Consider the following 22,810-nt stretch of genomic DNA (forward strand, 5'->3'; position numbering starts at 1 on the left):
AGGAGGAGGAGGAGGGAGAGGCGCAGGAGCGGCGCTCCAGCGATTGCAGGCGCTGGCAGGGGCTGTTGGTGCTGCTGCCGTGTGCATGTGGGTAATGTGTGTGTGCGTGTGCGTGTGCCGCTCCCATCCCCCAGCGCCTTCCAGGGATGCTCCGGCTCCTCGCTGCCCGCTCCGCGGAGCCCCCCGGCCCCATCCCACGGCCCTGACCCGCCTCTGCCTCGCCCGCCCTTCAGCCTTCACCCCTGGTGGCCCCAGCGCCGGGGCGGGTGCCGGGACACCCCGGGCTTGGTCCTTTTGGGGGGCACCGGTGGCTTCCAGCCCTTTTCTGGCCCAGGGGCACACGTGTCCTCGAGTGTCCAGCCCGGGCTCCCCCCGTGCAGCCCCGCTCCGCTGCCTGTGGCTGCCGCCTGTCACGCTTGTCACGATGAAGGGACTGACCCTGCTGGAGGCGCCGGCCCTCGCCTCGCTCAGGACACGCCGCCCCTCTCCCAGCACCGTCCTGCTGCCGCTGTCCCCGGCTTGCTCCCGGGGCGGGAGGCGCCGGGGGCTCCGCTGCTCCCCGGGGCAGAGCGGGGGGGTTGCACTGCACCGCCCAGCTCCCCCCAGTCCAGCGCATCTCGCCCTGCGCCCCGTGACTGCCCCGGGGAGCGGGGTGCCCTCGTCACCCGGGCCGAGCCCCCGCGGCAGCGGCGCTGGGTGCGGAGGCTGCAGCAGGAGCCCCCCGCTGCTCCCGGTGAGGTGGCCGCGGTCAAATGGAAAAGGATGCTTCCATGTCCTTTACGAGTGCGATGTTGGAAAGGGACGGCCGGACCCCAGGGTCGGCACAGGCCGTGTCCCTGCCCAGAGGAGCCTTCCCAGCACGCTGTCCCCACCTGAACCACACAAACGGGAGCGTGGGCGCTCGGGGGTACAGCAGGGTGAGGCACACGTACCCTGTCCCCAAAATCCCTCGGCTTGGGCACACTTGGTTTGGTCCTTTTCTGGAGCATCCTCTCCCCTGCCCCAGCAGGAGCAGCAGGGTTTTACAGCAGGACCTGCTCGGGAGCACCTGAGAGCAACAGAGCTGGGGACAGGGACATCCCCGAGCCAGTGCCCCCCTTGCCAGGCTCAGGGACAACCCTGCCGGAGCTTGGGGACGTGGCTGCGAGGCCGGGAGAGCAGCATTAGCATTCCCAGCTGGCACCAGCTCTGCCTTTCCCTTCCCGCTCTGTTCTGCACCGCTCCTTGCCGGGCCGACAGCTGCCTGCTTGGTGGCTGTCCCTCCATCAGCATCCCGATGGGAGCCCGGAGGAGGATGTGCTGCTGGGATAAGGACGTTTGGAGAGTGGTTGTTCCCCCCTCTTCCTTCTTTTCGCTCTGTGCTGCGGTTTTATCGACAGTAAATCCCCGGCAGCGCGGGCTGGGCAGGGAGGGAGGAGGTCTGGGGCTGGAGCAGGTGAGCACATGGACGTTCTTGGGAGTCCTCGATTCCTTGTGCACAAGAAGCCCCAGGGAAGAGGCTCTGCTGCTTCCCCTGGCTGGAGAACCTTTCCTGGGGGAGTCTCGTGGAGCTGCTGGGGCCCCAAACACCCCAAACCCCTTTTCTACAGGAGCCAGGGAGGAGGAGAGCAGGCAGAGGAAACTTCCTTACCGCTGGCCCTCGTCCAGGGAGAATGCAGCTGCATCCTTGGAATCGAGTGGAGCGTGGGGACTGGGAGCGTTTCCGTGTTATTTTTTGGGGAAGCCACGTGAGGGTTGTGTTAATTCCTGCTGGGAGAGACAGGAACCAGCCAGGGCTGTGGGATGGGTGAGGAGGCAACAGCCCCAGGTGATGACTGCAAGACACAAAGGCTTCAAGGGGTGCGTTGGTGAGGGGTGGTGGGGCCTGAGTGGCTGTGGTGGAGTCCTGTTCAAAACGGGTGCTCAGAGGATTCAGCAACCAGGGCTCCCCTCAGCCTGCCCTCAGATCTAATTAGAATGGAAAAAGTAATTAAGGGAAGGTGCTGCAGAGCTGAGGCTCCCAGCACAGGCTCTGGCAGACAGGCAGGATCCCAGACGTGTCTGGGGAGCACCTCGGGAGCTTGGGCCAAGGGATAACTCAAGGCCTGGGGCTCTTTCCTCACCTTCCCAGCAGAGCTGGTCCCTGCTCCACCACACACACCCCAGTTACGGAAACCAGCTCCCATCCTGCTTCTTGGAAGAGCATCCCCAGGGCGAGGATGGATAAGTGATGCTTTTCCATGCTTTTTTTTGGGGTTGTGCCGTGCTTTTGCTCCCTCCATGGAGGCAGCTCTGGCTTGCAAATTGCTTCTTTGCCTGCATCCCCTGCTGTGCAGAGGCAAGTTAATTAATAATGGTCAATTAGTCCTGTGGGTGCTGGAGGTGCTGGGCGCTGCTGTTTCCCTTCCTGGAGCACGGGGCTCTGGGGGTGCCTGGCCCCGCAGCCTGGGACTGTATTTGTGTATTTAAGGGATTTAATTTACAAATCACCACTGGCACGAGGCAAAGCTGCTGGGGCTGCAGAGGCAGCGCTCAGGTGTTCACCCCATCCAGGACAAAACTTCCAAAGGAGAGGGGGTAAAAATTCCCTCCCCCCTCAAACCTGGACCGAGCGATGTGTGAAATATCTTCACAGCCCATCCCTGCTAATGGGTTGCAAATTGCTTCCATCAGCTCCAGCATTACAGACTGCCGTCTGAAATTGCTTCCAGGAGCCCATTTTGGGGCCAAATACTTCCCAGCTTGGGGAAACAACCATCAGCGTCATTAGCGACAGTAAATTGTATTCAAACGAGGCACCGTGGGGCCTTACTAGGACTTCTTAGGGGTGGGGCAGCTCCAGCATTAGGGACTCTTGCATCCACACAGAATCCTTTAAATGGAAAAGGCTTCCAAGATCATCCTCTGACTGCTGCCCCAGCCCTGCCAAGGCCACCACACTGTCCTCAAGCACCACATCTACGTGTCTTAAATCCCTCCAGGAATGGTGCCTCTGCCGCTGCCCAGCACAGCCTGTGCCAGGGCCTGACAGCATTTTCCATGGAGAAGTTTTTCCTGTTTGCCAGCTCCAGGTGTTGGGTACCTGGAGAAAAGCTGGTCCTGCCATTAAAGAGGAGCAAAGAAGGCCTCTGCCAGTCCCTGCTGGCCGTGCCCTTTGCTTGGTGCTGCTCCTCCAGGCAGCGCTTTGCTCCAGCTCTGAACCACGAGCCTCCACAGAGATCCTGGTAGAGGTCCAGGGTTTCCTAATTCATGAGCACATCGTTAATTATCTGCTGGAAGCCAAGCCTCAGCATCTTGGTGAGACTAACGAGGCTATTAACAGAGCTGCTTCTTGCCATGCTGGCTTGGGCTGGCCCGAGCGTGGTGCAAAGGCAGAGACAAGCTTTCTATCACATCCTCTGGCACCCGTTTGCCTTCTAGACCACATCTGACCATTGCTGAGACCTTTCCAAAGGAAACCACCGCATCTAAATCCCGGCAACAGAGAAGCCAGCACAGCCAGCCCGGTGAATCCGTGGGATTTCCAAATCAAGCACATCCACGTGGTGGTAGCTGGGCAAGGGTCGCAGCCAGCCTGGGTGGAGGGTCGAGCTGCAACGCCTGGAGCTGCTGCTCCCAGGAGTTCCCCCGGGTTATCCTGAGTGGAAAGAGCAGTGTTTAAGCCCAGCAGAGGCTGCTCCAGGCGGCTGGGTCAGCGGGCCCGTGAGCGGTGTCTCCGGGTGATTTATGCCGTGTTGTGCCGTGCTCTCGCTTGCGCCCGCTTGGCTCTCCCGGCGTGAGGAGCAGCCAGTCCATTAAACACTGAGTCATCCTCAGCAGCATTTAATTTTGTGAGGGGCAGCAGTTTGGATAATTAAAGGCCTCCATCGCCAGTGCCAGCGGCTGTGGAGAGCAGGGCTGATGGAGAAGGTGAGGACACCCAGCAGCACCGGTTAACCCGCCTCAGAGGAGGTTCAGCTCTCCCTCCCTCCTCTCTCCCCCTGCCTCTTGGGGTGGGTTTTAACCTTTTTCTGCCTCAGACAAGGGCTTCCTCCGTCAGGTGAGTGTGATGATGCTTTGTGCTATTTCTGCCTGGATTAACCACGTCCTGATGGGATCTCCCATGGGCAGATCTGCTATCTGGAGGCCTTGGCTTATTAAAAGGACAAGCTGTTCGGGGAGCTGGTAATAAAGCCATGAAAGCTTTTACGAACCAGAGTCGAAGGCACTAATATCGCTGTGCTCTGCGTGGGTGAGAAATTAGACAAGAGTTCCTCCGTGCTGATGGGGTTTTTTTCTCCCCCTATTCATCTTTCTCAACAATTATCTTTTATTTTGATATCTTTCTATTTAAACCTTCAGAACTGCGCTCGGGATGAAAAGGGGGTTGAACTGCTTAACAACCGTGCACCTTGCAGTGCAGGGCGGAGGCACGGAGCCATGGGGAAGGTGGCTTGGGCTCTCCTGGGCTTTTGGCAGCAGGAACCATCCCCAAGAGCCAGGCAGGAAACTCCCCGGGGATGGTGCCCTGTGGGAGGGCAGGAACACCTCCTCACCAGAGCCTTGGCAAGAGCCGTAACGCTGTGTCTGTGTTGCACCAACATGGCATGCCTGGGGCTGGATAGCTGGGAATTCCTCCTCCTGCTGCTCGTCACCCTTGCATCTGGGTGCCCCTCGCCTGCTTTGGGGCTGAGTGTGTTTTTTGCAGCCCTTTCAGGGTTGTTTCTACTCTTTTTCCATCCCGGAATCTTGCAATCAATCAGCTGCATCTTTCCGGAATTGTGGACAGCACCTTAAAAACCAAAGGCGGATGGAAACCCTGTGGAAAATCACCAAGATGGGTGTGTGGCTTCATTAGCTCGAGCAATTAGCATGAGGCGATGCAAAACCACTGGCTCCTGCTCAACCACTGTCCTGAAATGCTTCCCCTGTGCGCAAATCCCACCTTGGGGGGCTCCTGCCGTCCCCACTTGTTCCACCCAGTGTCCAGAGAAAGCTGCTCCTGGGACACACAGAGCCTTGGGGCTGCTGCCCTGGGCTGGAGGGGCTGAAGAGGCTCAGGCTGGACGGGACCTGAAGGTGGAAGTGTGGGGCAGAGATCAAACAGACTCATTCCACAGGGCACAGGGTCAGGCAGGGATCTGTGCGGTTGCCAGCGGCCCTGCAGTGCTGCCCAGGCCATCCCTCCTGGCTCCTTGCTCTCCTCCTGCTCTGATATCCCTATCAGAAGCTGGTTTGGAGCTACCTGAGCAGAAATGCCCCTGTTGGGCCACGCTGGTGTTCCCAGAGCTGGCACCTTGCTGGCACCCAGGCCAGGAGCAGGTGATGGCACTCAGGTGTGTGCTCAGGTGAGATCCCGGGATGGGCCGTGCGTGGCACGGGACGACAGGAACCCCCAGCCCCTCCCTGGGTGCAGATCCAGCCCGTCCCCCTGAGCTGCCCCCCTCGTCCCGCAGCATTTCTCCACCCGCACTGCCCTGGCTTTGCTGGTGGCTGTTTGTCCTCATGTCCTTGTCGCTGCCAGAGCCCCGTCTGGATCACTTTGTCTTTTATTCCCTCTGACACCGGCTGTGGTCACAACAAAACTCATCTCATTACGGAAATGCTGAGGGTAGCTGGAAGGGGAAATGGATCCCTCCATCTGGGAAGTGCCAGGTCGGCTGCAGAGCAGGGCTGGAGGAGGCGGCTCGCGTGTCTCGGGTGTGCCAAAGCCGCTCCAGCGGCTCGGGGGAGCGGCAGCCGAAGGGTTAACGCTGCCGGCATCCTCAAACGGCACCGATGGGAGCAGGAGCCTCTCCATCTCCGAAAGCTGGCAAACAAATTAAAGCCATGTTGCAACTAATGCGTTTCTTTGCAGCAGAGAGGAGGGGAAGAGCGGCTCAGAGGCTGCGGAGACAAAGGATGGGTGCTGGGGGACCCGCGGGCGCCACGTGCGCCGCTCCCAGCTAAGCTCAGATTTGCTGCCACGGCTCCGTGGCAGCGGCTGGAATAACCTGCGGAGGATTTATGAGAACCACAGCAGGGCCAAAGGGGGAGCCTGCCTGGAAAGGGCTGTAGCTGGGAATTACGCTGGTGTTGACGCTTTCTCGGCGCTCGTGTCCCATTTCTGCGGGAGGGATTGTGCGGTGCCGGGGGGGAATGTGGCCCTGGATGCTCCAGGCACAGAGATCAGAGCATCTTCCTCCCAGCAGCCACCCGATGCACGCAGTCCGGCAGCTCCCACTTGGCTTCCTGGGCTCTTGTTGGCATCGAAGAGAAATTAAACAGAGAGATGCAAATCCCCTTAAACAATTTAACGAAGCGACGGCCCCGGTGGAGCCGGCTCTGGGGCTGATGGGTGCCCAGGGGGACAGGGCTGGCTGGCAGAGTTTGGTGTGTGGTGAAAGGGCTGGGGGCGTTGGGCAGCTGGACCCACAGCCATTGTCCAGGGGCTGCTGCTGCCCCCCAGCACGGCCTTGTCCTTGTCCCCCGCTGGCACAAAGGACACGTTTCTCTGGAAGGAGCGGCTTTGTCCCCTCCCGCGCAGCCAGGCCCATGCAAGGAGCAGATGGAGCCCATCTTGAACGTGCAGTCTCAGCAAAAGAAAAGCCAATAATCGAGTTAATTACAGGCGGTATGTGATCGCGGGGGATTCCCAGGGGATGCTGGCAATGGAGCAGCCCTTTGCTCGCCATCCGCAGCTGGCCGGGGGCTGAGCTGCCCTCCCTGGGGATGGCTCGACGGACTGACCTGGAGCTCTGTGGCTATGGGGGCTGTATCCGTCCCTTCCCTGGGTTTTTCCTGGCTGTGTCCCTTGGGGCAGATCCACAGGGTGGCTGGAAGTGCCGAGCGGTGTCTGCTCTCCCCAGGAGCCGTGCCTCTGACTGTGCAAAACGTGACTGTCCCGAGGGCAGAGCATCGTCTGCCTTTGTCTCACTGCTGAGAGAAACTAGGAGAGAAAGTGCAGCAGCTCCTCGGTTAAAAAGTGATTTTAACTGGGCTCGAAAGACCACAGACCCTTTACCTGGGGCCTCTGGGGCGGCTCTGCCCCGTCCCCCGGCCGTGCAATGTCTCACCAGTGACACAAGGGACTCTCCAGTGAAACGCCTGCCCGGAGGCAGCGCTCAGCTCCGCAGCCGGAGGACGGGGATGTGCTGGTTTGCCCTCTTGGTGCTTCTGCTCTGCTCCCCATCAGCTGAGCTAATAAAGTTTGGACTCGTTAAATCCACAAATGGTTTCAAAGTCGATTGCCCTGGGCTGGCTCGCAGCTCCCGCCCACCGCTCCCCTCGCCGCTCTGCCGGGGAGATAAGGATGGCAGTGGCTTTAATTCCTCACTTATGCATCGACTGCCAGTTCTCCTGTCCGCTCACCCTTGATAAATATTGCACGAAGATTTGGCGGCCAGCGTGCCAGAGATAAAGGTCCAGTCCCACCAGATCTCCCTCCTCTGTGCCTTTTGTCTCGTTATGTGTCCAATTTGTTGAACAACCCACCTGCTGCAGGAGGCTCTTCCCGTCCCCGCTGCTGCCTCGGATTATTGCTGAACCTCTGCGTGAGCCTCCAGCCTGGGCTGGGAGCTGAGGGCCGGGGAAAGGCGCTGTCATTTCCAGGCCTTGAGCTGTCATTGATCGGGGATCAATAGCGGAGCTGCCTTGGCTCAGCTCCCCAGGCCTGGCAGGATCCTCGCCGCTGGCGTCACGGGGGGGCCGAGGTGCTGCCGTGTCATCTGTGAGCCCGTCCCTGGGAGCAGAGCCCAAACCAGGAGATTTGGGGATGCTCCTGGGCAGCAAACCTACAAAAGAGACTGTGCCAGGGGTTCTGGCAGGGTTTGGCCTTGCTAAAAAACCCCCTCTGCAGCCGGGAGCTGGGGGAGCACGGTGTGGGGTGCCAGGAACGGGGCTGCTGTTGGGGCTGTGTCACTGGAGCTGTGTCACTGTGCTGTGTCTTGCCCCATCTGGGTCTCAGAAACCCTCGAGGGGCTGAAAGCTGCTGTTGGGGGTGCACAAATATCTTGGGGAGATGTGGCACCGATGGAGCTGCTCATGGGATGGGGTCGTGGCACGGGGAAGGTGCCCAGCACTGCTGGTCTCTGCAGGACCATGCTGACAACAGCCCTGATGCTGCAGCTCCTGCCCAAGCCTCAAATTTCAGGGCTGCTGGAGGCGAGGGCACAGGCAGAGGCCATCGATTGGGATGGAGAGGGAGAAACAGGAGGGAAGGTCTCAAAGAAACCCGAGTATGGGTATAGATCTGGCTGGTGGCACGTTAGAGCTGATATCCCCCCTTGGCATCCTCGTCCTGAGCGTTGTCTCTCTCATGAGAAGCTCAGATTAAAGAAGAGATGAGTGCTGCTGAGGTCTGGATGTCTTTGAGCTCAGTGTGGCACATCAGGCTGTTTCTCCTGCTGGAAGAGCAGCTGTCCCAGGCAGCTTCAGGTGCTATTTAGCTTCCAGGTCTCTGGACTCCGCAGTTTGGCAGTGGCTCTGACAACATGGCTTGATCACTATCGTTTCTAAATCCATGAGAAATGTCATCTGAAGTGCAACAAATAACGGTCTGATTATCTGCTGGATCCTGATGCTACTCCCTGGAGATAACAAGCTGCAATTTTCCCCCTGGGCCATACAATAATCGCCCCAATTACTCCCAAGCAGTGGTTATTAAACTCATGGCACCGCTTTCGTTTACAAAGCAAAAATCATTAAGCAGGTGCGTGTGTGTGCGTGTGTGTGTGTGCGTGTGTGTGTGTGTGTGTGTTTGCTGTTTGGCTGGGAGTGACCGAGGTTCTCCTGGCTTTGTTCTGGGAGAGGAGCTCTTGGTGGCTGTGGAAAACCTCCGTGGCTTTCCCGCTCTGTGTGGCACAGTTCTGTCAAGAGCCTGCGGGTGATCGACCAAATGAAATGCAGTTGGTGTCTGTTAATGCTGGGGTTGGTGTCCCGGAGGATGTAACCTCTATCCAAGTAGGACGTGGAGGGATTTAGGGAGATGGCGTGGTTAGCAGAGCTGGGATGTGCTGGGCATTGCAAACACAGCCCAGGCCTGGCAGAGCGGCCATGCTGCTGTGCTTGGGCTGGATCCCAGGTGGGAACTGCAGGGTGACACCGGAGTCCCACGCCAGCACAGGCTGGGGGGTGTCACCCACAGCTCCGTCAGCCTCCAGGGAGAGGGGACAAGGTCCCCTCACCTTTGTCCCAGCAAGACCCACGCTGTCGGCGAGGTTTGATGCGGCTCTGCACACAAACACACGCTCGGACATGGAGCTGCCAGCTGCTCAGGGAGGAGAACGAGCGAGCAGAGGGAGGGATGACCAGGACGAGGGAGGCAGGCTGCTGAATTATGCATGACTCCAGGAGGGGAGCGTTATCTGCACGGACAAAGGCCTGTGCCAGCAGCCCGGCTCCGCTGTACCTGTGCCTTCCTTCGCCCACGCTTTATCTCCGCTCCCAGCTTGTAATTCAGCCCAAATATCAGAGGAAGCTGGAAGATTAATTTTCTCTGTTTGCATGGCAAAGGAGAGGGGACACGCTCTCACTCCCGACTCCCAGCTGTTTAATCCTCCACCAAGGCCTGCCCAAGGAAAAGGCAAAAATTTATCAGTGTTGGCAAGTGGCTGGTGTGGGGAGGGGTGCCGGAGCCCAGGGCCCCCCACGAGCGGGGTGTGGGCGCTCACAGCACGCTTCATGGGTGGGTAAGGCTTGGGGGGCACCAAGAAAATGCAAACCCTTCCCTCCTCCCCAGCATTCGGGTCCAGAGGAGGGCGTGGGCTGGGGAGAGCCGGAGTCCCTCACGGCTGTGAGTCGCTCAAATATTTAAGAGATGACAACTGTATTAATACAAAAACTAGATAAAGATCCCTTGAGTTTAAAGACAGAACCATCAGCTCAGCTCTTATTTTCCAGCCCTCTCCCTTAGCTTGCTCCCTGGCTTAAATGAAATCATAAATATCGGCCCACAAAGGTCCTTTGTCACCGCACGCAGCTCCCGGCGACAAGAGGTCATTCATTAAAAGCCAGATGAAGGCAATAGAGACTCCCTTTGTCTTTTAAGGAGTTCAGGATAAGGCCGTGGCTTCTCTGCTGACATTAATGCACCGTTTATGGCGGGTTTGGCTCACCCCATCCACGTGATCTTCACCCTGAAGTGGATGAAAGAAACGTCCCGGGTTCTCTCAGGTGAGACATCCCGGATGAACCCGGCTTGTTGTTGGACTGGTGGCAAAACCAGGACCCCTTTGTCCCCCTCCTCACAGACCCCATGGGCTCCTCATCCCCTCCTCACAGACCCCCTGGGCTCCTCATCCCCTCCTCACAGACCCCCTGGGCTCCTCATCCCCCTCCTCACAGACCATGGGCTCCTCATCCCCTCCTCACAGACCCCCTGGGCTCCTCATCCCCTCCTCACAGACCCCCTGGGCTCCTCATCCCCCTCCTCACAGACCATGGGCTCCTCATCCCCTCCTCACAGACCCCATGGGCTCCTCATCCCCCTCCTCACAGACCATGGGCTCCTCATCCCCCTCCTCACAGACCCCATGGGCTCCTCATCCCCCTCCTCACAGGCCACGGGCTCCTCATCCCCTCCTCACAGACCCCATGGGCTCCTCATCCCCTCCTCACAGACCCCATGGGCTCCTCATCCCCCTCCTCACAGGCCCCATGGGCTCCTCATCCCCTCCTCACAGACCCCATGGGCTCCTCATCCCCCTCCTCACAGACCCCATGGGCTCCTCATCCCCCTCCTCACAGACCCCATGGGCTCCTCATCCCCCTCCTCACAGACCCCATGGGCTCCTCATCCCCCTCCTCACAGACCCCATGGGCTCCTCATCCCCCTCCTCACAGACCCCATGGGCTCCTCATCCCCTCCTCACAGACCCCATGGGCTCCTCATCCCCCTCCTCACAGACCCCATGGGCTCCTCATCCCCTCCTCACAGACCATGGGCTCCTCATCCCCCTCCTCACAGGCCACGGGCTCCTCATCCCCCTCCTCACAGGCCACGGGCTCCTCATCTGGGCTCCCTCATCCCCCTCATCACAGACCCCATGGGCTCCTCATCCCCCTCCTCACAGACCCCATGGGCTCCTCATCCCCTCCTCACAGACGCCCATGGGCTCCTCATTCCCCTCCTCACAGACCCAAGGGCTCCTCATCCCCTCCTCACAGACCCCATGGGCTCCTCATCCCCTCCTCACAGGCCACGGGCTCCTCATCCCCCTCCTCACAGGCCACGGGCTCCTCATCCCCCTCCTCACAGACCCCATGGGCTCCTCATCCCCTCCTCACAGACCACGGGCTCCTCATCCCCCTCCTCACAGACCATGGGCTCCTCATCCCCCTCCTCACAGACCCCATGGGCTCCTCATCCCCCTCCTCACAGACCATGGGCTCCTCATCCCCTCCTCACAGACCCCATGGGCTCCTCATCCCCCTCCTCACAGGCCACGGGCTCCTCATCCCCTCCTCACAGACCCCATGGGCTCCTCATCCCCCTCCTCACAGACCATGGGCTCCTCATCCCCTCCTCACAGACCCCCTGGGCTCTTCCCCTCCTCCCCCCCGTGGGGGATGCTCTGGCCACATTTTGCCCTGCAGCTCCCACCCAGCACATGAGCCTGATGCCATCTGCCGGCCTCTGCCTCTGGCCAGCCAGGAGAAATCAGAAATTAATTTCCTAAAAGGTCCATCGCCCTCTGGCTAAACCCGGCTGCCCTCCCTGCTCAGCCTGATGGATTTTTTCCTCACGCTACTGAGCAACTCCTTTTTAACACCCCTGCTGCACGAGTGCACCAAGAGAAATGCACCTGAGATCGTTTTTTTCTCCCTTTTTTCCCCCTGCAGAAAGGTTGCTGTCTTAAAGTTTCTAATTCCCCTTGCTTCCCTCTGCCTTTTTATTTTTTGAATGACTGCTTATGAAGACCATCGTAGTCTAACTGGTTTCGGATTAAAAGGAACTTAATGAAGGTTTCCCCTGAGCACAAAGCTGCACAAATGGGTTTGCGATTGCAGAGTTAATTACAGGAGCTGGGCAGAGCAGTGTTTGCAAAGCTTCACCAGAGGACGAGCCAGCAGCCAGGGCTTTGCCTTTGCTCTTGGCTCTCACTGGGGCAGGTTTCCTTCCATTTTCCCCAGAAGATGGAGGAATGGGGTCACCGGGGATGCCACCGGGGTCGGCACCAGGCCTGGTGACATCCCGGGGTCACACCCCAGGGTCTCGCTCTGGGGTCAGCCCCTGCTGCCCAGGGAAGGGTCTGGGGTGGCTGCAGGTGGCTGGAGACCGACCCAGCTGAGGGAGGAGCTGCAGGAGGATTTCTGCTGCCTGAGAATGTGAAGTGCTTCCGCCAGCAATCGCCGGAATCATCAAATTAGCATAAATTCTATTAACGGTTTCCCAGATGAGACATTTCAAGGCTTCTCCCCCCCCCTTTTCCTGACACAAACAGAAAGGGAATATAATTACTTTGCCATAAAGCAGCTCCTGAAAAGGCCCTCGGCCCTTCTGCCTTTCTTCTGCCGTGGAATAAAGCTCAAGGGAAAGGTGCTGCTGACCTCCGTGCTCTCACCATTCATCAGCCCAGGAGCAGCAGAGACCCCACAATGGTTTTAGAGCCCGGCACTGAGCAGGAGCCCATTTGCCAGCTCCACATCGCGGGTGGGGGGGTTCTGAGGAGCTTTTTGGGGTGCTCAGACCCCCCTGGCTCAGAGGAGGGTTTGGAGGGACGACGGCTGAGCGCATACGGAAGAAATGTGATTTGTGTAGCAGCAGCCCAGCACCTACTGCAGTAACTCACAACAAGCACCGCGGGGGCAACCCTCTAAAATAATGTGCTTTTTTATTGGCACGAGACTGCGGATGACAATTGGAGAGAGAACAGAATTTGCTTATGAGCAAAAGCCTCCTTAACTCTTCGGAACGACACTAAAACAACCCGCCTGCCTGGAAATACGATCTGCCAATAGAGACGTCTTAGTGTGGAGATTTAATTACAGGCAGGAGCTGCAGGAGGCCCCGGGCTGACCCCAGAACAGCTGAGCCTCACCACAAATGGGGGCTGTACCTGCACAAGAGGCTCTGGGCAGAGCCAGGTGCGACTTTCAACCTCCAGCTTCTTCCCAGACAGGGGCAAATTGGGCTTTTGGGTCATTTCCTGCACTGTGAGGTAATACATCGAGGTCAGAACCTTTCTCTCACTGGCCATTGGCTCAGAGGACGAGCTGTGTCTCGTCTAGGCCTCAGTTCCCCCATAAATGTAGATAACTTCCCTCTCTTCTTCAAGGAAGCCTCCGTAATGTTTACTTTTCCACAGATCTTGAGGCTTTTTACAAATTAATTATTATTAAGTTAAAACAAACTATATACCCTAAATAAAGCAGCTCCAACAAAGCAGCTGGGTGATGAGAGCAATCTGCTTTATGAACTCCCCTTTCCACTGCGCAATTTTCAGCATTTAGTTCCGCTTTCTAATTGCTAATATCCATTCTTCAATTACCCGCTGTTTTGTTTCAGATTTCAAAGACTAAAGCGCGTTGTTGCTTTATGATTATGTCAATTCCCTTTGTGTAATTGTTAGGTTTGGGTTTTATCCGTTTGCATATTAAACGCCTGCACAGGGAAGACTCGTATGTGGCTTGAAATGCGTTTCGCCCTTGGCACAAGTTGCCGGCTGTTACTCAAATCAACGTTTAAAGACGAAAAGCAGGCAAGGCGTCGTATTTCTCGAGTGACAACACTCCATAAACAGCCTGGCGGCGAATTTCAACGCTCCCCAGCTGCACCCAGCCCTCGCGCTGACCCTCTGCAGAACCGGCGCGGGGGGCTCAGGCCCACAGGAGCCCTGTGCCAGTGGCTTTGCTGGAAATAACGGCCAGGTTTGGCCCGGGAAGGGTTTTTCCTGCCCCTCTGGAGCGGCGGACACGGAGCAGGCCCAGGCCTGAGGCTCCGGGCCCTCCCGGCGTCCCCGTTGCCAAGCAACGCGCGCTGCCGCCAGCAGCAAAAATGGCGCCAGGGCGGCTTCAACACGCGCATCGCGCCCCACGCGCGGCCCCGCCGAGCGAACAGACCCTGCCCTCAGCAGACATGGCGGCGGGCTGGCTTCAGGAGCGCGCTGCGCGCAGCCAATGGGAGGCCGGGAGCGGGGCGGTGGAACGCGCGGCGATTGGCCGGCGGCGCGGATTCGAACCGGAGCGCGGGGCCGTTGGGGCTGCGCGCAGCGCGGGGCCGGAGCCGCGGCCCGGGTGAGGGAGCCTGAGGGGAGCCGGGGGCTCGGGTGAGTCCGGGCCGGGCTGAGGGCAACCGGGGGCTCGGGGGAGTCCGGGCCGGGCCGAGGGGAACCGGGGGCTCGGGGGAGTCCGGGCCGGGCCGAGGGCAACCGGGGGCTCGGGGGAGTCCGGGCCGGGCCGAGGGGAACCGGGGGCTCGGGGAGTCCGGGCCGGGCCGAGGGGAACCGGGGGCTCGGGTGAGTCCGGGCCGGGCCGAGGGCTACCGGGGGTTCGGGGAAGTGCGGGGACCCTGAGGGCTGAGGGGAGCGGACCCCGCCCAGGCCCCTTCCACGCCAGTGGTGTCGGAGCCCTGAGGGCTGAGGGGAGCGGACCCCGGACCCGCCCAGGCCCCTTCCATCCCGGTGATGTCGGCCCCTGAGGGCTGAGGGGAGCGGACCCCGCCCAGGCCCCTTCCACGCCGGTGGTGTCGGAGCCCCGGCCGCCCGGCTCTGAGGGCGCTCTGCGGGCCGGGCCGGTCCCTGCGGCCTCTCGGTCGCGGTGGGCTCGGTGAGGCGATGCTGGTAACTGAGGCACCGAGCTGGGTGTGCCCCGTGCTGTGAGCTCGCACAAGGGCACAGCTCTTCCGCACCTCGCAGTGCAATTAATAGAGAAAGTCCCGAGGTATCGGTGTGCCTGTGAACTCTGCACCCGTGGAACAGGTCCCTCAAAGCCTGCTGTGTTCCCTGCTGGCACCTCTCCCAGGCCAGCCCATGTCCCAGCCCCGGCTGCCCTGCCTGCCCCAGCCACCTCTCGCATTCGTGAAGTCATTTCTGTCTTGCTGAGCTGGAGACTTTCCCCTTCGCTGCCTCTGTTTATGCCGTTGTTACTGCTGTTTGAGAGAAATGTGCTGACTGGTTGAATTTTAACAGCTATTTGCAGGAGGAGCTGTAAGTTAAAATGCAGCTAAATTTAAAACTGTATTAAAATTCTCCAGAATGTTGCTCCTATTTTTATCTTACAAAGTGCTGAAAACTTGCAGGTTTTTAGTGGCCTAGATAGTACCAAGTTATTTGTAGACAGGGCACGGGCTGTGTTCTGTATCCTTTCGGGAGGGAAGGACTTGGGATCCCTCATCTTGCCTTGGGTTCTGTGCTGCGCTGGGGGATAGTGGTAGCACTAAGGTGGGCAGATCTGCCTCTCTCCAAGGCTCTGTTATCCAAAAACTGTGCAGGGCTGTGGATTTTCATTCCCAATGAAAAAAAAAAGTAGATGCATATATCTCCATAAAACATGAGTTCAGTTCGTGCAGCTTCTCGAACCCGCCTGGAAGCATTACAGCCAGTGGTTCTCTTTCCTTCGGGCTGGTTTCTGCTCCGGGGGGGAATGGCTGGGCTGCATGTCTAGCTGTGTGTTTTTGGCAGGAGGATGGAGGTTGCCGTGGTGAACCTGCGGGGTCTGTTCGAGCAGCTCACGCGCCAGGCCGAGCTTCTGAGCGAAGGGAACGAATGCCGTGAGTTCTGTTCCTGAAAAATCTGCTGAAGAGGCTAAAACCAGTCTGATCTGGGCTTTTCCTTTGTGGAGAAACATCAAGTCCCAGCTGAATTTCTGTGCAGGGCCACGTTCTGCTTGTAGCAGACTGGCTTTGTTTCGTGCTCCAGCTTTTCTGGCTGGTGCTGACAGGAAGGGCTTGGTCTGAAAAAGGGAAGAGCTCGTGGGCATCTCTCGTGTGGCTGGGTTGGCCCAAAGGTTGGGTTCTCCACGCCTCAGCTGGGGGCTGGTTGGGCATCAGGAGGAAGAAATTCTTCCTGGAAAGAGCAGTCAGGGATTGGAGGGGTGTGTCCATCTCTGGAGATGTCCAAGGAATGACTGGAGGAGGCACTCAGTGCTCTGGGCTGGGTGACAAGGTGGGGATCAGCTTGGACTCGGTGCTCTTAGAGGTCTTTTCCAGCCTCAGGAATCCTGGGGTTCGGTGTGAGCAGATGCCTGCTGTCGGCTGCTCCTCTGCTTGCCCTGCTAAGGCTTCACCTGCTCTCTCCCCAGAGTTTATTCAGTTAGCCAAGAGCTTTGAGGAGAACCGGAGGAAATGGCAGAAAACAGAGCAGGAGCTGGGCAGGTACAAAGATCTGCTCATGAAGACAGAAGCTGAGCGCAGTGCTCTGGACGTGAAGCTGAAACACGCCCGCAATCAGGTGGATGTGGAGATCAAACGGAGGCAAAAAGCTGAACTGGACTGTGAGAAGCTGGTGAGTAATTCCTGTGTTACCCATCAGCTCCCGAGAGTGGAGACAAGGCGATTAAACTGCATTGATCAGTGGCAAAGAAGGACTGGCACTCATGGGGAGGAAAGGAAAAATAAAAAGCGAGGAATTGGCTCGGCTCCTCAGAGCTGCCTTCTGCTTTGATCTGTGAGAGGAGACTGGCTGCTGCTGGAGCTGAGCTGCCGGTCCCTGTCTGAGCTGCCATTACCTGCCTGCAGCCATTAGCAGTCCATTGACACAAGTTGCCAGAGTTATCTCTGCTATCTCAAGCACTCTCGGGTCTTACAGTAATTAAACACAGCGCGTCCAGCTGCTGATGTTATCTGTGCTCGCAGGAGCGGCAAATCCAGCTGATTCGGGAGCTGCTCATGTGTGATGCCTCCGGCAGCATCCAGCTCAGCGAGGAGCAGAAGTCTGTCCTCGCCTTCCTGAACAGGCCACGGGCTTCTGTGGGAAGTGCAGGCAACAAAAGGTAGGGAAGCAGCATTTTATCGGAGGTGTCAGGCATCAATCCAGCTGCCGGCCCCTGTGACACATTCCTCACCCGTGTCAACAGCTTCCCTTTTTGTTCCACTTTAAAATACGGCTCTTCTGAGTCAGTGGGATTGTTCTGGAACCGTGACTGACTGAAAGCCAAACTGATACAAGCTTCTTCTAATTTTTGTTTTTCAGGCTGTCTACAATAGATGAATCTGGCTCAATTCTGTCAGACATCAGCTTTGACAAGAGCGATGACTCACTGGTAATGTAACTCCATTTGTGAAGTTCTCCTCCCCTTAAAGCCCGAGGGGAGGGGGCTGATCTCCAGGGACCCTTTGTGTTTGGATTCCTGGGATGTTAACCTGGCTGAGCCGATTTGCATTTCCCGAGTGTGCTGTTGGCTAAAATGTGATGAAAGCCGTGGCCAGGGGCTGAGTGCTGTTTACCATTAACCAGTGCTGTGTCTCTCCCCAGGACTGGGATTCCTCGATGGTGAAAGCTGTCAGGCTGAAGAGGAGAGAGAAGCGGGTATTGTTCAATTGTTCCTGTCACACAGTTTCCTTTGTTCCCCCCGGCTGCCACAATGCCACCATCTGTCACCTCACAGCCACCTGTAGTGACCTCTGAGCCACCAAACACAGTCAGACCTCGCATGGCTGTGCTGCTGCTGTGTGGGTTTAGATTGAAATTTAGGTCTGGTGTCATTGTTTGTGTGCTGAAAATGAGGGGACTTCTGTGTATCCTGGGTTTTTACAGTCTGGGTTTGCAGGAAAACACTGGAGATTATTAACAGCTCCCAGATTAGGGGGAAATAGAAATGAACACTTTTCTGTTTTGTTAAGGAGCTTGTGCTCATTCTGCAGATTAAAGCAGAGGGTACAGGTGGGAAGGAGCCTGAAACCATCCCTGAGTGGAGCTGGGAAGAGTCTGGGACTTGCTTAGTTGCTGGATTTTGTGTGTGTAGTTCGTGGGTTTGTTGAGGCTTTTTTGTCCTCCTTTCTCAGGTCGGGTTTCTTTTTTTCTGATCTGAATTATAAAGCTGGCTAGGAAAATTATTAGAAAGAGGTTCCCTAACTCTTCCTGGCACCGCCAAGGTTGCCACGAAGCAGAGGTTGCCCTGAAGGACTTGCCTGCACACACCACAGATGCACGAAGTGTTCAGTCCTTCTGGTCATCCTGGGCCAGCGTAATGCCGAGTGAGCAGCATTCCTGCTTTGAGACAAGGATGTGCTCTCTTTTCAGCGCTCTTCCAGGCAGTTTGCTGAAGGCCCCCCAGCTCCTCAGAAGAAATCCAGATCCATCAGCAACACAGCAGACCAGGTATGGTGGTCACAGCTGGGTTTGTGTATACCTGGCCACAGCTCCTGCCTGTTTCCAGGGCCGCTGGAGCTCCCGTGTTCTGTCAGCTCTCCTGTCACTGGTGTATTTGTCATTCCAGGCTAATGAATCCATAGTAGCAAAGACCACTGTGATGGTCCCCAACGATGGTGGCCCAATTGAAGCCATTTCTACCATCCAGACTGTGCCTTACCCTCGGAGGAGCCGGAGGAAGAGCGGTAGGTGTAACATCCCTGTCCTGTCCCAACACAGCTACAGAGGTTATCCTGAAATGTTCCTTATTCCTTCCAGGACCTGGCAGCTGCTTCTGGTTTACAATGCCCGTGCTTTTGGGGGCAGAGAGTCATTCCAGCCTCTTCCTCTTGTGTCTTCCAGGTCCTTTGCAGCCCTGGAACAGTGAGTCCAGCATAGGCAGTAAGCAGCTGGAGTCCAAGCAGGACACCGATGGCTCCAGCACCCCGCAGCACAACGGGGGAGTGAGGCTGCACGACTTTGTTTCAAAGACGGTGGGTCTACAGCAGGAGGAGATGGAAAAGCATCTCCTTCCATCTTGAAATGTGTGTGATAAGAGGCTGCCAGCTGTGTCAAGGGAGGTTTAGGCTGGATATTGGAAAGAAGTTCTCCCGGGGGGGGTCATGCACGGAATGGGCATGGCTCCAAGGCTGCCAGAGCTCCAGGAGGGTTTGGACAATGCTCCCAGGCATGCACAGGGTGGGGTTGTTGGGGTGTCTGTACAGGGCCAGGAGCTGCACTGGTGATCTCTGTGGCTCTCTTCCAATTCAGGCTATTCCATGATTCTGTGATTAGTCTCAGGTCACTGTGACCCGTACCAGTCACCCGCATGGATCAGAGAGCTGTTACCCAGTGTAATTCCTGCTGAGTTACTGCGCTGCACTAATCTCTCCCATCTGTGTGCTCTGGATCACCAGGTTATCAAGCCAGAATCGTGCGTTCCTTGTGGAAAAAGAGTCAAGTTTGGGAAGATCTCCCTGAAGTGCAGAGACTGCCGGGTGGTGGCTCACCCCGAGTGCCGGGAGCGCTGCCCCCTGCCCTGCATCCCCACGCTGACGGGCACGCCGGTGCGCATCGGGGAGGTGGGTCAGTGCCTCGGGGCTGCCCGCCCGAGGGTCCAGCCTGCCTCGGGGCTGCCCACCGGAGGGGCCAGCCCGCCTCGGGGCTTGCTCAGCTCCAAGGCTGCCTTCCCCAGCAAAGCTCCTGTTGCTCAGAGCTGCATAATGACATGCAAATGAGCTCGCTAATGCATCGTTGCACAAGCAGGGAGGGGGTGTAGGGGTGTGATGGTAGGAGGGCGTTGAGTGGGGAAAGTGGCAGCTCTGGGCAGGCGATGCAGCGTTGTGCTGATGGATGTGATGTTTCTTCATCAGTCCTGAGAAGAGCAACAATTCTTGTTTTCAGACCATAGATCTTGCTGTGAATTCCTGAGAGAGTATTTTCCATGTCTTGGTGACTGAATCCATCTTTTTTTTTTACTTTCCCTCCTGCCTTTTAGGGCACCTTGATGGATTTTGTCCCTTCTACTCCTCCAATGATCCCTTCCATCATCGTGCACTGTGTTAATGAGATTGAGCAACGAGGGCTGCATGAGGTAAGAAGAAAATGAGGTGTGAAACAGTGCCAATGAAATGGGTTGTGGTGTTAGGGAAGCAAATTGTTAACCCAGATATCCCTTATTTATGGTGTGCATTGTGCTGCTCAGTGGGTGACTCAGGTGTGGGGATGGAAGAGAGCCAGTTGACCTCCTCCTCTGAGCCAAGCTTTGTGCCAACAGACAGGCATTTACCGCATCTCTGGCTGTGACAAGACTGTGAGGGAACTCAAGGAGAAGTTTCTCAGAGCAAAGAACATTCCTTTGCTCAGCAAGGTGGACGATATCCACGCCATCTGCGGCCTTCTCAAGGACTTCCTGCGCAGCCTGAAGGAGCCCCTGCTCACTTTCCGGTTAAACAAGACTTTCATGGAAGCTGCAGGTGAGGAATTGCTGTGTGGCATCTCCAGCTCTTCCTGAGGCTCAGTGGTTGTGGTTTTGCTGTCAAGTGAACCAGCAGCCCCTGGTGCTCTGTGGAGCCCTTGTGCCTGAGTTCTAGTCGGGCAGGATACAAGATTATCAGCACAGCTTGAAGCTTCTGGCTTCTTTATTTCTCAGGCTAGCTGTGGCTGTGAGGGGAAGATTGCAGCTTCTGGGAGCACTTCTTTAGGTCTAAATATTATTTTTTCCTGCTAGAAATCCCAGATGAGGATAACAGCATCGCTGCTATGTACCAAGCAGTCGGAGAACTTCCTCAGGCCAACAGGGACACCTTGGCTTTCCTCATGGTCCACCTGCAGAGGTACATTCTGGTGGACAGGGGGGTTGGAACCAGGTGATCCCGAAGGTCCCTCCCAACCCAAGCCATTCTGTGATTTGGAAGGGGAAGGTTACCCCACTGGTGCTTTTTCTAATGGGGTCTGATTACTGCTTGTGAGCATGAAGTCTTCATTCAGGAACAGACCTGCTCACTCAGAGGCCAAGTGTGCGTGGGACAGGGGACTTGTATCACAAGTGAAGGGGGGAAGCTACATTCTTTCCGTATTTCTTTTACTGCAGGGTGGCTCAGAGCCCAGACACCAAAATGGACATCTCCAATTTGGCCAAAGTCTTTGGCCCCACAATAGTTGCCCACGCGGTACCAGATCCTGACCCCGTGACCCTGCTGCAAGACACGAAGCGTCAGCCCAAGGTAGCACAAACCTGGTGATTTTCCCTCTTCCAACCCAAACCATGCCATCGTTCTGTGGTCAGTGACTCACAGGTGCCTCTGTAGGTGGTGGAGCGACTCCTGCTGCTGCCCATGGACTACTGGAGCCAGCTGATGATGGTGGAGCAGGAGAACATTGACCCGGCACACGTGATTGAGAACACCAACGCCTACGCCACTCCACGGACACCCGAGGTCCAAGGTAATCCTGCCTTCTGCTCTGTTACTGAAAACAACAAGCCTCAATTCTCACAGCCTGGGAGGCTCTCAGAGCCAGCCACTTCTCACTTCATGGAGGCAGAGGGAAAAGCAAAGCGTGCCAGGAAATGCCAGATTTGTCTAGTGCTTTTCACAGATGCCAGGGAATGCCTGATGTTCCCTGCATGGCAAAGAAAACTTCAGCTGTCCCCACACTGTGCTGCTCTCTTTTGGCAGTGAGCATCCTGGGACCTCTGACCACCCCGGAACACCAGCTCTCCAAGACACCCTCGTCCAGCTCCCTGTCCCAGAGGGTCCGCTCCACCTTCAGCAGGACCACCCCCAAGTAAGTGCCAGGGCGTGCTGTTTGGGATCCCATGTTTGGGATGACTGCAGGTGATTTTGGGTGCTCGAGGAGAACTGAGACATTTGGGGGCAGCCTGCAGTTACTACTCAGTGAGCCCTCCCTCAATCCGTGCTGTGGGAGCAGCAGATTTGGGGAACAAACATCCTCTCGTGGCAGGGAGAGGAACATGGATTGGGAGGGGGATGAGATTTGGGTGAATGCTCCCTGGAAAAGGGAGAGTGTTGAACCTCTATGTCCAGAATTCCAAACTGATATTCTTGTGTTTCTCTTGAATTAGATTTGGGAGCAAAAGCAAGTCAACAACCCAGCTTGGGCATCAGGGTAACTTCTTTGCCTCTCCTATGCTGAAGTGAAGATCTGGGAATTGGTCTTGTCCTGGCATTTGCACACCAATGCTCACAAGTAGAAGAAATACAGTTGTCTCTGTGGCCCCTGGAAGCTTATATGAAATAATGTTTTGCCTTTTATCTTTGAGCTTAACTGAGACTTCTAATGGGATTTTATAGTGCAATTTATTTTTATTATCTAATGCTGTGCTGAATGTAGTATCGGTGAAGACAGTAACAAGCAGGATTTGTTCAGTGTTAATCATTAAAAAACCTAGAGAATTGGCATTTTCACTAACATCTGTTTTTCTCCCTGTGTGAAGTAGAGCAGGCACAAATGAGGGTCAGTTGGTCAGGGTTTTTAGGACTCTGTAGGATGTTCTTGGCACAGCAGTGTCTGAACTTTGTCAGAATCCAGGCTTTCCATCAGCACAGTCAGTCCCACCTGGCTGGTGGTGCAGCTGCAATCCTGAGGATGGCAGTGTTGGACTGGGCTGGTGGGCAGAAGCCTCTCTCAAGGAATGCCCGAGGGACTGTGGCTCCTCTAAAGGAACATTTCCTGGTGCTGTGTTTGCAAGGGCTGAATTCCATAGAGGAGGCCGTAGATGCAAAGCCAAAGGATTCCTGGGTAGCCCACAGGAATTAGTGCTGCTCTGCTGGTGAGGGGAGGGTGGTTCAGTGGGGGTGGGAGTCCTGCTTTGCCAGGTCAGGGTCTGGGACCTTGCCCAGTGCTGTGTGAAGACACCTGTGCAACACACACGAGTTTATCAAGTGGCTGTTTTTACTGAGCTTTGGAAAACTGTCCTGGCTGTGCAGTTAAGTAAATCCTGATGCTTTACACGACCCACGGTTTTGTGTTCTCTGGCTCATGGTTTTAACTCGAGTATTTTCACCCAGGCATGTGTGGTCTCACTGCAGGCTGAGGGGCTGCTCTCTGCCCCAAGGACTGAT

At 56.8% G+C, this 22,810-nt stretch overlaps 1 protein-coding gene across 6 annotated transcripts; it reads left to right on the forward strand.

The window, feature by feature from the left end:
- The first annotated feature begins 14,110 nt into the window (after window positions 1–14,110).
- RACGAP1 (Rac GTPase activating protein 1) lies at window positions 14,111–22,531 on the forward strand. 6 transcript variants are annotated; one of them, XM_038164275.1, is made up of 17 exons: window positions 14,111–14,172; window positions 15,558–15,646; window positions 16,177–16,379; window positions 16,730–16,866; window positions 17,067–17,136; window positions 17,349–17,402; window positions 18,117–18,194; window positions 18,313–18,430; window positions 18,588–18,718; window positions 19,142–19,306; window positions 19,723–19,818; window positions 20,002–20,200; window positions 20,455–20,560; window positions 20,818–20,950; window positions 21,035–21,170; window positions 21,404–21,512; window positions 21,811–22,529. In XM_038164275.1, the coding sequence occupies exons 2-17, from the start codon at window positions 15,562–15,564 to the stop codon at window positions 21,884–21,886; spliced, it is 1,896 nt and encodes a 631-aa protein (XP_038020203.1). In that variant the 5' UTR covers window positions 14,111–14,172; window positions 15,558–15,561; the 3' UTR covers window positions 21,887–22,529. The 6 variants fall into 6 exon arrangements, with proteins under 6 accessions (XP_038020203.1, XP_038020206.1, XP_038020201.1 ...); XM_038164278.1 differs by having other exon boundaries at window positions 14,117–14,204; window positions 19,142–19,291; window positions 21,811–22,531; XM_038164273.1 differs by having other exon boundaries at window positions 14,117–14,204.
- Window positions 22,532–22,810: the final 279 nt, after the last annotated feature.

This window comes from Motacilla alba, chromosome 29 (genome assembly GCF_015832195.1).
Source record: "Motacilla alba alba isolate MOTALB_02 chromosome 29, Motacilla_alba_V1.0_pri, whole genome shotgun sequence".
In the NCBI taxonomy this organism is placed as follows: Eukaryota; Metazoa; Chordata; class Aves; order Passeriformes; family Motacillidae; genus Motacilla; species Motacilla alba.